The sequence below is a fragment of the Prunus avium genome, chromosome 7 (assembly GCF_965620075.1).
Source record: "Prunus avium chromosome 7, drPruAviu1.hap1.1, whole genome shotgun sequence".
Lineage (NCBI taxonomy): Eukaryota > Viridiplantae > Streptophyta > Magnoliopsida > Rosales > Rosaceae > Prunus > Prunus avium.
The window spans coordinates 26,612,908-26,628,131 of NC_142290.1; the positions used below are offsets into that span (position 1 = coordinate 26,612,908).

The 15,224-nt window shown below is 33.9% G+C and overlaps 1 protein-coding gene across 2 annotated transcripts; it reads right to left on the reverse strand.

Moving 5' to 3' along the window:
* Positions 1-1,523: 1,523 nt before the first annotated feature.
* On the reverse strand, positions 1,524-7,543 carry LOC110755862 (beta-glucosidase 12-like). Of its 2 annotated transcripts, none has more exons than XM_088244761.1 (14): positions 7,265-7,543; positions 5,089-5,345; positions 4,889-4,958; positions 4,132-4,190; positions 3,919-3,994; positions 3,712-3,783; positions 3,517-3,604; positions 3,164-3,419; positions 2,965-3,008; positions 2,538-2,761; positions 2,419-2,450; positions 2,231-2,333; positions 2,016-2,124; positions 1,524-1,913 (listed from the first exon to the last, which is right to left on the reverse strand). In XM_088244761.1, exons 1-14 carry the CDS (start codon positions 7,296-7,298, stop codon positions 1,742-1,744), a joined length of 1,596 nt encoding a protein of 531 aa, XP_088100887.1. In that variant the 5' UTR covers positions 7,299-7,543; the 3' UTR covers positions 1,524-1,741. The 2 variants fall into 2 exon arrangements, with proteins under 2 accessions (XP_088100887.1, XP_088100886.1); XM_088244760.1 differs by having other exon boundaries at positions 2,893-3,008; positions 7,265-7,525.
* Between the last annotated feature and the right edge of the window lie 7,681 nt (positions 7,544-15,224).

The following is a 15,224-nucleotide window of genomic DNA, read 5'->3' on the forward strand; positions in this document are numbered from 1 at the left end:
CTTCTCAGAGGTCTTTTTACTATTGTTTATGTGTTCCTCCTCCGTGTTCTCTCCTGGTTTCTACTATGGTATGCCTTACAATTTGTGTGGGTGTCAAATGACTATGATTTTGCTCATAAAAGGCTTCTTTTGACAGTTGGGATGTTCTGCGGTCCTCCCCTGTGGGTTTACTATTTGGGTTTCTGCGGTCCTCTCATGTGGGTCTACTGTGTTGGTCTCTAGTTGTTGTTCTCGTCGGAGGTCTTTGTGTTAGTTTTCGTTTTTGACTTGTTCTTTTATTGTAATGGTCCAAAGTGACTTGAATTGAACTCTCTTGTTAGTCCATGACATGTGTGGTACTCTTTCCTCCCAGGGGGTTTGTCCCATGAGGTTGCCCTATGAAGGTTTTAACAAGGCCACTGTATCATGTTGCTCTTTGTATGTCTGTGGTTTTATGAATGAATTCTCCTTCTAAAAAAAAATGTCCAATTCCCACTAAAATTAAGGTTCAATTCCAAATTGGTAACATGTGATTTTACTCGTAAGGCACATTTGCTTATTTTCTCTTAATTTTAATAATTAGATATCCTGGTCTTCCCAACTTTTTGTAATGCGGTTCCGCCTTTAGGGTTTATGGGTCCGACATTTTTATATGAATACGACCTGAACTTTTAGACATGTGCGCCATTACCACCCGAACTTTTAATTTTTATTTTTAACTACCTGAACTTTGTTAAGTATTGTAATCCACCATCTAAGTCTAACTCCGTTAAAGTTTCTGTTAAGTATAAGAGCATTTTTGTCAATTCAATTGAACTAAAAAATAAAAAAATAGAATTTAAAACCTAAATAAATAAATAAACAAGTTAACCTTATTATACCATGTCTTCCCATACCCCTACCCTTTTCCAACGCCATTTCTCCCCAAACTCCCCACCCTCTGCAAACCCCCCTAACTTCTCTGTCTTTTACCGTCTCTTGAAGTGGGTTGTTGAAATTGAAAGTGGCGCAAAGAGAGGGAAAGTGGCAAAATACCTAATCTCTATGAACTAACAAATTGCAGACAAAATACCTCTAAAGTAAAACAGAGGGAAAGTGGCGCAAAGAGCCCAAACAAAACAGAGCTTTTCACATAAAATTAACATAACAGTTTGTGCATCATAAGTTCTCTTGGAAACCCTAAATCCATCTATAGAATTTAATATATATATATATATATTATCCAAATGATACATGAGGAAATAATAAACAAAGGGCCCTGCTACTCCACCACATAAACAGATTCAAGCAAACATGTTCCAAAAAACTGCACGATATATATTCATATGAAGTGCATCAATAACAGTGTACTAAAAAATTAACATAACTGTTTATGCATCATAAGTTCATCTCATTAATTAAATAAAAAAATGTACACTGGTCAAATTTTAGTTTTTTTTCTTCTTCTTCAATTTCCATGTATTTGTGTTTCTTTATAATACCGATAGTAGGAATGGGTATATATATATATAAACTATATTAATATTGACATTAAAACATACATAAGCTAAAGTCTATGAATAATTTCTATACATGAAATCAATTATGCAAGCAACATTAGTTTTCTTTCGAAGAAAACTAAACTCACAAAAGCAAAGAGAACCAACTCATTACATAATGAGTTCTTGCAACTTATTCCGACTCAGAAAGAGTCAAACAGAAAGTTAACACAATATAACTTGCACAACTACTGTACTTTATCCATCATTTTGATACACAAATTTTATGATCTCTTGAGGAAACTTTGGAACCACTGCATCGAGTCTTTTGGGTATCTTTTCAGTCCATTGGTGTAATCAACATAGTTGATACCAAACCGAACAGTGTATCCAGAATTCCATTCAAAGTTGTCTAGAAATGACCATGCAAAGAATCCCTGCACATTAGCACCCTCTCTGCAAACACACAAAAAAAACAAGAGGAACGTATTCAGGTCAATGTAGTGATTAAATAAGTGAAATGTACGAAGGCTAGACCATTCGTTGACAAAAACATACTTGATTGCTGCTTGGAGGTAACAAAGGTGGTGATAGTAGTAGTAACTTCTATCGGGATCCTTAAGGGCTATCTGAAGTGGTACTTTGTGATTATTGAACTCATCCACGCCTGCAATATAATGCAGTATCATATGCATGCATTTTTTTTATCTAAAAAAGAAATGTGCATTAAACATTGATGATGCAATTAATTAATATTTAAAAGTATTAATTACCATTCTCAGTAATGTACATAATTGGATTATTATACTTTTCCTTTGTGTAGAGTATAAGATCGTAAAGTCCTTTTGGGTAAATATATAACCAGTCTGAAGCAGCCTGCAATCCCATTGGAAGATTAGCGAGAATTTCAAGAGTTAATTGTCAAAATGCCAATAGCTTAAGGTAACAATTTTTTACATACCTTTAGACCAATGGGGACCCCATTAAACTCAGCTGCCACAATAAATATGAATATGAATATTAGGATCTAATTATTCTTAGAACTTCATTAATTACTTGAAGTTTTCAATTTATACTCACTTGTAACATTAACATAATTATCAGTCATGTAGCTTGGAGGCGTAGGTACAGAATAACCTGCAGGGTAAGCACTTGCATATCTAGCAGAATAGTAATTTATTCCAATAAAATCATATGACCCTTTCAACAACTTGGATTCTTCATCTGTGAATTTTGGTAATCGTTTTCCAACAAGAAATCGCATGCTATGTGGATAATCACCACTTATCAATGGGTCCATAAACCTATGAAAATATGAAAATTCCAAGCGTGAACTTATAGTATTGTATAAAGTAATGCTATCAAGCTAGTCAATGTTATAATGCACAAATAAAGCATTGAAATGAGTTTATATATAAATGAATAATACACTTGCCATCCAAACATAAAATCCAAAGCTCGAAATGCAGCATCTATATCATGCTTTGCCTTAGAAGTGGGCACAAACCAGTAAGTATTCACTGTTATTCCTATCACACCTTTTTGACATGCCTACATAAGAAAATTGAATATGTTTGTTGGTTTAGAACGAGATAAAAAATAAATAAATCTTTGTTTGTCTACATATCCAAACTATTCCCTTTTTTTATTGTTACCTAGTACTATGCAGACCAAAGAATAATAATAATAATAATAATTCATCGGACCTGATATTTATCCTTGTATAATTCTACAGCGGCGATATGAGCAAGGAGTTGGTTGTGTGTCACCAAATATGGTTCAGTGCCCGAATTTCCACCGAGGCATGTTTGGTCGTACCAATAAGAGCATCGGCCTGGTGCGTGGACCCCGATTGCATAACCATGGTTACTCACAGTATATGGCTCATTAAATGTCGTCCAATACCGTACTCGATCACCAAATTCCTTATAACAAAGTTCTACGTATGCCCTAAAGTCATCTCTGTGTATACACATTTCAAAATATATTTATTATATATAGTATTATTTATTTATTAAAATTATCAATAATATCTAGAGCCTGAAATTTATTCACTTACATAATAAGAGGGCTTAAGAAACCACCATATTTGTCTTGTAAGGCTTGGGGAAGATCCCAGTGAAAGAGTGTAACATATGGTTTCATACCTTTATACAGTAAAAGAAAATTAAAATTAAAATTAAAATATGTTTTATGAGTGCATGTCCTACATTAATCTAATGGGGACGATATATGAGATTGCCAGTCGTATCACCTTTCTTTAGGATTTCATTAATGAGATTATTGTAGTATTCGATTCCTTTCGGGTTAGGTTGACCAGTTCCTTCTGATAATAATTAAAAACAACAAGCAAATATAAGCCAATACTTACCTATAAATATAAATAACATAAAATAAAACATGCTAAAATTTAAATTTTTGTGATCACGATCAAATATGGTATTGCGTATGATCTACTTACTTGGTAACACTCTGGACCATGAGATGGAGAACCTGTACACTTCCATTGACATATTCTTTATAATTTCCACATCCTCCTACAGTGACACAATATATATATATATACACACACATAGTTATAAGATAGAAGCTAAAAACTAAGGATTCAATTAAAATTCAGTATGTACACTTCAACTACAGAAGGCCGAGAGAATGAAATATGTGATTGTAGAACCTTATAGCGATGATATTCATCAATGGCGACATCTCCATTACTTTGATCAGCGATCTTTTCTACAATTAACCAAAAAATAATTTTAACTTTTAGAGCATAAAGTTCGAGGAAATCATATAATGTAAACTTCGTGTGTAGACTAATCATGCATACCACATGACCACTAGTAACTAAAAATAATACAAAGTAATCTAGATATATTCAAATAGCTAGCAACCTTCTTCTTCTTGTAACTTCTCATTTCTTCTCAAGCTATGTGTCATTCTTCTTACACTTTAAACATTGTCTTTAATACATTAAAAATGCTAAAATTAATGTTCCATGTTTAGCCCTATTAGATGTAACAGCCTTCTTCAATTCTCTACAACTTTCTAACTATCTAGTGGAGTTGTCTCCATTTTGTTGGATGAGGTTTCAAGTTCGACATATATTTTTGGACAATTTGGTAGCTAGTCGTGGTTATGGCGTAACTCTGTTGATGCATTATCCCATTGTAAAATGTACACTCTCCACTTTAATTTCTTAAGAACCGAAAATATTAATTTCCATTTTGTCTTTGAAAGAAAATATATTCATACTCCGAACATTCTTTTAAGGTGTACAGATTTTTTTGTATGTGCCCTCGACGTACTAGATTAGGTACGTAATGTATTCCAAGGCCTTACAAAAATGTTCATAATTTTGCTACTTAGTGAATTCGCATATAATACACATATTGTACATATATATACTCTAGTTGATTGATTGGTTGACAGACCTGGATGGTTGTGGGTGAAGGTATCCCATATGCTTGGTCCTCTACCATCTTCGTTTGCAGCACCTTCTACCTGAAATGTGCATACGTATTACGTATACGTATATATATAAGAGGATATACCGAATGAAGATTAAACCTAAGTAACTTAATTAAAACAACTTAAAGAGTAATTATTTAAGCCATAGAAGGGAGATGATGACCTGGTAAGATGATGCAGCAGCGCCAAATATGAAATCTGGTACAAGAGAATCAAAATTGGTCCTGTTCAGATTTTGGCAATCAATGCGTAGAGAGGGTTTTTGCCAATGCAGGCTTTGGTATTTGCCAATGCAAAGCCAATAAAGAGAAGCACCACACATAAGAGCAAAGAGCGTAATTGCATTGCCATAACCAAGTCTTTCAAGTGGAGAGGGCTTTTGGTGCTCTTCCTGCATGGAGTTTATATACAGCCTAGAGGCTACACGAGAGAATAAGTTATAACGTGTTAACAACGTTTTTTCTTTCTTTTGTAAACGCATGCGGGAAATCTAAAATAGTTTACGATAAATTAGTACAATCACAATCTGTTTAAAGTGAATTAAATTAGTTCATTCACCATCTATTTAAACCAAAGATGCTAAATTTACCTTGCGTACAAACATACTAAGTCCATCTATAATGCTAGATAACTCAAACCCAAAATTTCCCACTCAAAAATAGAACAATTCATGTATATCCCATACTCACACAATTTTCAAAATTCTTTTTTATGTTAATTTTACAATATTAAACCAAAATTTATTACAATATTAAAGCTGAGGAATAGGATGTGGTTTTAATTTAAACAAAAATTTGACCGAGAAGTGTAGTTTTTAATGTTAATTGTTTTTATATGTGAAGATTTTTTTTTAAAATTTATTTGAAGAGTTGAATGTTAATAAAGTTGGGGAAGCGTGGTGGAACTGAAAAGAGGAGGTGGTCCACCAAGGCAATGCACTAACTCTGTCGGCTGGGGTCCATTTGCATGGGTTGATTTCAACTTGAGGGAGTGAACTGATCAGGTGTGCTGAGTTTGCTATTTTAAACTGGAAAAACGAAATAATTGTCTGGGATGGTCCGTCCTTGCAGCTAAGTCTTCCTCAGAATGGTATTTGTAAATTTTTCAATTTTTTGTGCATCATTTTTTACTTCTTTTTGGTTTCATGAACTATGAGGAATGTTTTCAATAGAATTTTTAGTTTTATTTGATTTGGAATCCCAATTGAAGGGATTTTCAGAAATTGAAACAATATAGTACCCAATTATTTTACTCAAATAGTATAATACATGGTTATCTTTATATAGCGAAGAGTGCTGCTATTTTCACCCACCACCAGTTCTATTTTCCCACCCACCTTATCTTTAAACTTTTAAAGACAAATTTAACCCTATTGTAAAATGACTTAAAAGGACTTAAGGAAAAAGAAAGAGAAAAAAAAAAAAGGCGTAAGACTTCTCAAGTTCTCACGTAACCCTATCGTTTGACAGAAAGAAAAAAAACACAAGAAAGCCATGACTCCTTGCTCATGATTCCTCTTATGACTTTTCAGTGCTCAGAACTCAATTCTCAAATAATTTTCTTCTCTTTTCTATTCATTCAATCAAATTGTTTATGAAGAAGAAAACAACAAGATAATGGATGTTGAAGAGAATGATTTTGGCGAAAAGGTAAGGAAATTATATTTGATCACAGAATTTCTAAGATCTTTACGATTACTTAAAGCATTGGGAGATGAGTATTTCTTGGACTCTGATTTTTTTCCTTAAATAAATTAAAAATCTGAAAACCTGGAGATGAATCAACAATTCTACGATTTGGGCTCTGTTGATTACACAAAGAACGTTCCTTACAAAACCAGTTTGGCTGAGGATTCTTTGAGGCATGAGAAGGTGAAAAAGGCTTTTGGGGTTAATGGTTCGTTGGTTTTTGAGGAATGCAGTGATTTGGTGGGGGTTATTTTGCATGAAGATGTGTGAAATCCATGGTGGAATATTTGATGAAGAAGAACAAGGTCTTCCTGTACCAGGGTAGGTTTGATTTGAGAGATGGTGTAGCTTCCATTAAGGCAGAGAGAGATGTATAGTAAACATAAGAGACAGAGAGAGATGGAAAACAAGATATAGCAAAAATGAGAAAGTCCATTAAATGTGTAGACAATAAAAGTAAAGGTATATAATATCTTTGATCATAAACGATTTTGAACTCCTTGAATATTAAATGCAAAAAAAAAAAAAAAAAAAAAACGTATGTGAGTTTAATACATTATCGTCCATCTCAATAGAAAAATACCCGTTAAATCAGAAACGATTTTGAGCTCCTTGAATATTAAATGAAAAAAAAAAAAAAACGTTACTTACTGCATGTGTATCTTATGTTTGCTGTGTCAGCCATAAACTTGAGGATAGCTATAGACGGTCCCCGCTGTCGGAATTTTGGTAACAATAGCGGCAAATCACTCGAGAGATTAATATTCAAAGACGAAGAGAGAGAGAGAGAGAGAGAGAGAGAGAGAGAGAGAGAGAGAATTCTGGAATTGGAACTCAAAGGTTTGCTCCAGAGAGAAGTCCAGACTTTCTTTTTTCAGTATGGATTCACTTGGAGAGTAGCACTCTCTCTTAAAGTATCTATTGGAATGTTAATAATTACACACATGAAAAATGTCTTCAGTAATTGGCCCACATTGTTGACCATCTTACCAAACAAAGGAAAGGCTAACAATAGATCAACACATCGTGGCTTCCTAGTAGCCTATAAAAGTTGGCTTCTGAAAGTTTTCAACAGACACAGCTCGATCTGCTGTATATTTATAGACTGGTTGGTTTACTTCACGAAGTAGCTGTGCATCTGAAACAATCTTAACATCTGAAACAATTTCTTATATGCGGTTCAAATCAATGCTTTATTTTTGTTGGTTGTAATAGGAGAGGAGAGGCAATAATTTCACTGGCTAGATTTGATAGATCGCAGATAAAAAAATAAAGCATTGAATTCAAAGTAAACGATGATGCAGTGAAGGAGTGACCGACCAAAGGAAACGATGCATTATTGTTGTGCAAGTCAAAAAGGGTTGAGTGTTAGCCTTTCTTTTGTTTGGTAAGATGATGAACAAGCGGGCCAAATTCCAATCCAACGACCTAACAATATTCTTTGAAACCACCCGTCTCAAACAAATAATCTGTTTGGGTTTCTGGGTGAGAGAGAGTGATGAGAGACTGAGAGGGAATAAAGAGAACAAATTGAGTTTTTTCCTTGTGTTTGTTTTTGTGCAACGTTTTTCATTTCCAGTTTGTGTGGACCTGCAATAATGACGGGAGGACTTGCATTTGAAAAAATCTTGAACATCCATTAAATTGAATGGGTAAAAGCAAGTCACGTCACATGTTATTTTCGCATAATTTGAAGCCTACCGAACATCTTTCTATACCAAATGGTGGAACCCAGCAGAGCAACGCCAACGCCTATTCACCTTTCTCCTTTGTTTTTTTTTGTTTTTTGTTTTTTTAATAATGTTTTGTTTCTATCCTAAGAGATTCTTTTTTTCAATCTTAATTCCATAAATTCCATTTTTTATAGTCAATTTATAGATTCATGTTTTGTTTCTATCCTAAGAGATTCTTTTTTTCAATCTTAATTCCATAAATTCCATTTTTTTTAGTCAATTTATAGATTCTTGAAAGGCCATTCCAAATTTCTTCATAACATATTATCTAATTATGTATCTAGGTTTCACCACTGGTGTTTCGTATCTCAGTTGCTAGATCAAGGACACCTCATAAAACGAAGGGCCGAAGCCATTTTTTTATCAACGGGCTCACCACAACCTGATACAGTGATACTCAACCAAAATTAGTTTGGTTCAAATACCTAATCTTCATGAAAAACTCACATTTTCTTTCATCAACTATACTCTGATGCTCAACTCAATGGAGGTTTGTTCTTTCATATTGAAAACTCATAAATATAGATAACAATTGTGCCAATGCTTCTCTGTGGTTGAAGAAAAATTGTTCTCTAAATTTATTGTAAATTCTGCTATAAAAAAAAAAACAATTTATTGTAAATAAACAAAGGAACAAAGAATGAAAACAAAATTAGGGAAAGCTAGAAACGGTATGTTATGAGAGGGTGTTGATGCCACTTATCGGTGAATAATGTTGGATTACTGTAAGTGTATGCATTTTGTGATTTTCTTTTGGCTTCACTTGACAATTTTGTAATAGGACAATCATTGTATTTTCCCAAACTCTAGTTTAGATTAAGAATTACATCTCTAGGTGTTCTTATTTGGCTACATTATGATGGACAACAATGTGTTTGACAAAGGTAAATTTTGCATTGCATTCATTAAATTCCTGAAGATTATGATTAGTCATCTTTCCTTCGTATGACTAGTCAACCTTTGCATTAGTAGGATTTCCAGCTCACTATTTCCAGCTAGATCTTACCCATCTGTTTTGTCCTATTCTATGAAATTCTCTGTTGCCTGTACGATTCTAACCTAGGAATTTTTGTGTAAAAACCAAAGGATTCCTCATTTGGCAACCGGCTCTTTGGTGGGTGAGTTTTGGAAAGTTTCTTAGAAAACTTTCTCTTCTTCTTCCTCAAGAGCAAACCTTCATATTTTTCATCTTTGAGTTTTCCAAATTGATTTTTCGAAAACTGCATTTGAAATATGAAAACCTCATCTTGCTAGATCAAACACTCTCTCATATATATCTAGGTCAAATTCAAGATTGATTTCTTCAAGAGTATGGTTTCTTGAAGAAATTGGTCATTTACTCCTTGAATCCAAATTTCGTTCTTGTCCAAGTTGGAGCTGGCTAGCTGGTGCCATGGGATGATAGAGCTGAAGAAGAAGCTGTCATTGCCATGAAAGACTATGCTGCTGGTTTTGCTAAGCTGGAGAAGAAGATTGCACAAAGGAGGTATAGCTCATCTTCCTAAATAGACCTAGGATTTGTTGAGCTTGCTAGTGTTTCTTTGTAAGAATCTTTTTGCTTAGTGAATGCCTGGTCGGTTGATGACTCCCAGTTTTTCCCAATGATGGGTTTTTGGTGAACAATTTCTGGTTTGCATCTCTGTAATTTTTTGGGTTTGTATTCTTGACAGTTGATTAGTCATAGCATGATGTTCATGTATTTCTGGGTTTGTGTTCTTGCGGTTGACTAGTCATCCTTTTTTGCTGTTTGGTGTTTACTTGATTATGATGCCTTCACACGCTTTCACCATAGTTGTTGCTAGCACATAGGATGCCTAGATTGACGGGTCCTTCTGAGTGCTTAGGTTGTCACTAGTAATTCTCTAGGCTTGCAAGTACATATTGATATGCTCTGTGTATGTTCTTGGTTGTGGTTATTCATGTCTGACAGTTGACTAGTCATACGCGTATTTGGTCAAGGTCTAAAGTGTGTGAAGATCACCGTGTCTACTTGAATAGCATTTAAATTTACCTCTCATCACCTAAGTACCAATTTCAATTACTTGGTTGTTTAAGATTTTTCCGAATGCATATAAATGTACAATATTTTATTGTAGAGACTCGATTTTGTTCATAAGAGGAAAAATAAAATTTTTATCCAAAAAAGAAGATGGAAAACTGACGCCGTCAGTTAGTTGCAATAGTGTATTTTGTGAGAAAAAATATATATATGTGACGTGGGTTGCTTTTACCCATTAGATTTAATGAATGTTCAAGATTCTATCAAATGCAGGTAAATGCACAATCCCTAAATGTAGAGGCTCGGAATCCCCTTATTACAGCTCCTTGGGGACCATGGATAGAAAGCTACTCTAAATTGTTAAAGATCTCATTTTTTTAATAGTTTTTTTTTTCACACATGACATACATTTTAGCAAAGCAATGGGTCCCATTTTTTTGTCATGTCGGCATTTTTAATGAATTATATGACAGACTTGAAGGTAGAGGATAAAGTAAGACACAATGTTAAATTCAGAGAGACGGGCCAGCGGCCCACTACTAACAACGCCGATATTGTCCTCAACTTAACCACCTATAAAACCCAGTAGGTGTGGGGTTTTATCACAAAAGGCATATGTACAATTAGTAGTGGAACCATTCATTATATGTTATATTTTATTTTGTCAAGTTTCTGATGTGAGACTTTATTTTTCAACACGCCCCCTCACGTGGGACCACCACATAGTAGGCCACACATGGAGCCAAGTTCACATCGGAGTCAAACATTCAAGCCTAACACATGAACACCACGTAATGTGTAAGGGATAAGGGAAGGCCTTGGTACAATTCGAAGTGGAACCATTCATTATATATTATTTTATTTTGTCAAGTTTCCGATGTGGGACTTTATTCTTCAACACACAAAACATTGGTCATAGAGTCAATGCAGTTATTTTCATAGAAAGATGTTCCATTATTTGGGCATCCCTAAGCCATCAAACTTCACAAAGAAATTTTACATGTGAATTGTCAAAGATAAAACCAAAGTCACTATGAATTGTCAAAGTCCTCCTACTTTGTCTACATGTGTGTCTCAAGACAATGTTCTTAAGGCCATCCCCAATGGGGGCTCTGAATTGGGCTGCACCACCCTTGGGCTGCAATATATAGCAACTGAAGCAAAAAAATCATCCCCAGTGGTTCAGTTTTGGGGCCTTAAATGATTGAGCCCCACCAGAGCTATACCCAGATTTATGTTCATGGTTGAAGCCCCTGAAACCGAATGGGGCCCACATAAAGAAAAAGCTGCCAACCCATATGTGTTGTTGGTGACTTGCCTTAAGACTGCAGCTCATGATACTCTCTTCTTGACCAATGATTGCTTCTCCTTGTTTTATATTTTATTTAATGTGACCAATGAGAGGAGATGGGTTGGATAGCGTTTGTTTTTGTGTTTTTTTACGGATGAGGCTTTGTTTTTTTTCAAGGCAACAATCAAGGTTTTTTTTTCATAGAAAAGATTTTCAAATCTTGTCTAAATTTTGATTTTGATTTTTTTTTGAAATGTTCAAAAAAAAAAAAACTAACATACTATAATATACACTAAAGCAAATATTTTTTTTATTTTAAAAATAACACGTATATAAAATTATATCGAATATAAAGCTCTAGATATAGAGCCCTTCTGTTGTGAGAGTGATTCCTTTAGAGCCTCAAAGATTCCATCGGAGCTCTAAATGGGGCTCTATCAACTCCTTTTAGAGCCCCAACCATTGGGGATGGCCTAAGGAGAGGAATTTTTCGGACTCTTATGGCTTTTGGGAGGACCAAAGTTTGAAGGGTCTTGTAAAGTGCTACATATGTGATGGTGCTGATCACATTGATGTGGAATGTACAAATAACCACATCATAGAGTCTAAAGGGAGAGAAGAGTCAATTAGTGCACAATTGAGTGACAGTGATAGTGACGATTCCAACAACTATATCACTTCATCTTATGAAGAGGCAAATAATTTTGCCCTTGCTGTGTCTATTCATAACTCTAGCCTTGCTAGAGTTCATGTAGTTAATGAAGGAAAATTTGATTCATGAAATGAATATGTGTCTAGAGATGACAGGCAGGATGACCAGTCATACAGGGAACTTTGTGAAAAGTATGATATGCTTTTCAATGAAAACTGTAATTTCAAACAACAGAATCACATGCTGGAACAAAATGTCAAAGAATTTGATGAATTGAATGAAACTCTCAAAATGGCCAAAAAGAAATTGAGTGATATCTTGTATGAGAATGAAGTTGACATGTACGAATTGTATCATAAAGTTAGCACTCTTGAAAAAGAAGTTGAAATGTATGAATTGTATCATAAAGTTGACATGTATGAATTGTAATTACTATCAAACTATTTATTGAATTACTAATTTACCCTAATATAAAATGACAAAAAATAATATATTGAATTGTAAAACAAATGTAATTTTAATAAGTACACCCTACTCTATAAAATTTAAATAAATAAATAAAAAGTACACCCCCATATTCAACCAAATTGGACTTTTTTGTTTTTGCTTTTGGGTTTATTTGTTAACCTCAATAATAAAAAAATGAATGATTAGGGAGGGACCAACCATAAAGCCAAGTTGGATTAACAAATGTGTCGAGAGATGGGTAAGTTAAGAATGGATCTTGTATTATGAGACAACCATCACAATGTCTATCTGATTCATATAGAATTGTAGAATTAATGACAATGATGATATTTATTCTGAAAACTTTACAAACAGAATGAAAAAAATATGAGTCCTAGACTTGTGACTCTGCATACAAAAAAAGGTTCCAGTCCAGCCAACCATCTGCATTTGATTCTGAATTTGAATGAGGTTCCAGCCAACCAAGGCTGACAACGCTGCAAATTTAAAGGCGACACTACACTGTGATTCCTATTTACTCCACTTCACACTGTATTTTAATCCTTGGCCACCAAATGAACATGCTTATGCTTGTTCTCAACTTTAAATCTGGAGGTTGAATTGATCTGGCACCAAACAAGTAGATATGATTAAAAATAATAATGTAAAGGTGGAGCCAAGATCAATAGATACCATTTAATCGAAGGTACTAAATAAACATTCGATAGGCAAACCTTGTGATCAAGCATATCACTAAGTTTGGCTTCATCATCTGTTATGCCCGATTCTTCAATAGCCTTCAAAACAAGTTTTTTTTAGCTTCCTCATCTTCAGGACTCAATCATTCTGCACCAATGAATACAAAAAGCAGATTTGAGTATATATATATATATATATATATATATATACAAACAAAGCTGTTTTAAGTTTTTATAATGGTGTATTAGGATGTACCGGGGGTATTTTTGATAGTTAAATAGGGTAAACTTAGTTAATTTTACATTTTGATTTCAATATTAGGGTGTACTTATATCATAGGGTGCACTCAGTTAATTTTAGAGTTTGTTTAGCAGAACTCAAAACTTTATGCTTCATTATATAGGTATTGCAAACTTGTCAGCATTAATGTGGTCTGGAGAACATGATTCTAAAAGTTGTCAATTCTATAGGCCATTAGTACGTATCAGTGGTCTTCGCAGGATAATAGATTTTCTTTCTGGGGCATTTTATTTTGTTGTCTTTAGGGAATGATAAATGAGATCCTTACATTCGGTATTATTTCCTAATTTTTACCTTGGTATGCCAATGAATTGCTGGGCTTACACTGCAGAAACATCATCTATGATTAGTCCATTGATGGTTGCCTTGATGCATTACACTGCAGTTGTCCTGAAGATGTTGTCAAGCTAACAGCTGCCGATTTAGTTGAAGTATTTCCTCATTCAATGAGAAGTACCAAAAGCCAGGAGCGTAAGGTTAATATTAACGTCCCATCTGTTGTGCTTGAGATGAATTTAACTTTATTTTGTTCTTGCCTTGTGAATTGCTAATTGATCGGGGATTGATTTAATTAGGGTTGAATATGGTGAGCAGGGTGTACTTATTAAAATTACATTTGTTACACAATTCAATATATATTTTTTGTCATTTTATATTAGGGTAAATTAGTAATTCAATAAATAGTAGTGTACTCAGTTAATTTTAAGGTTCGTTTAATAGCACCCAAGTTTTATTGCGGCATAAAATTCAAATGAAATTTAAGTGTCACGATTATGCGAAATTGGTAGGGAAGTGCATTAACACTTGCCCACATAAGTGCATTAAAACAAACTAAAGTTTATGCGACGTAAGGAGTTTTAGTATTGACATTAACATATATAACATCCATGTAAAATTATTAAAGGAACATTAGTTTTCTTTTGAAAGGAATATTGCCCTTTTAACCGAGCGGACCTATACGCTTCCATTGACATATTCTTCATAATCCCCACATCTTCCTATAGTGACATAATATATGTACATAATTATAAGATAGAAGTTAAAAACTAAGAATCCATTTAAAATTCAGTATGTACACTTCAACTACAGAAGGCCAAGAGAATAAAATATGTGATTTTAGAACCTTATAGCGATGATATTCATCAATGGCGACATCTCCCTTACTTCGATCATCGATCTTTTCTACAATTAACCAAAGATAATTTAACTTTTAGAACATAAAGTTCGAAGAAATCATATCATGTAAACTTTTGTGTGATGCATACCACATGACCATTAATAATTAAAAATAATACAAAGTAATCTAGATATTCAAATAGCTAGCAACCTTCTTGTTGTTGTAACTAAAATTCATGTTCCATGTGTACCCCTATTAGATGTATAATAACCTTATTCAATTCTTTATAATTCTAACTATCTAGTGGAGTTTTCACTTTCTTATTGGATGAGGTTTCAAGTTCGACTCACACGGATGCATGAATGACATATAT

What these genes read in the sequence shown, in the direction of transcription:
- LOC110755862 (XM_088244760.1), bottom strand. Translation starts at nt 7,298, where the DNA reads ATGGCTGACACAGCAAACATAAGATACACATGCA. An exon ending in TAATGAAATCCTAAAGAAAG is followed by an intron (nt 3,605 to 3,711) that starts GTGATACGACTG and finishes TACTGTATAAAG; the next exon opens with GTATGAAACCATATGTTACA. An exon ending in TTGGATTTTATGTTTGGATG is followed by an intron (nt 2,762 to 2,892) that starts GCAAGTGTATTA and finishes ATATTTTCATAG; the next exon opens with GTTTATGGACCCATTGATAA.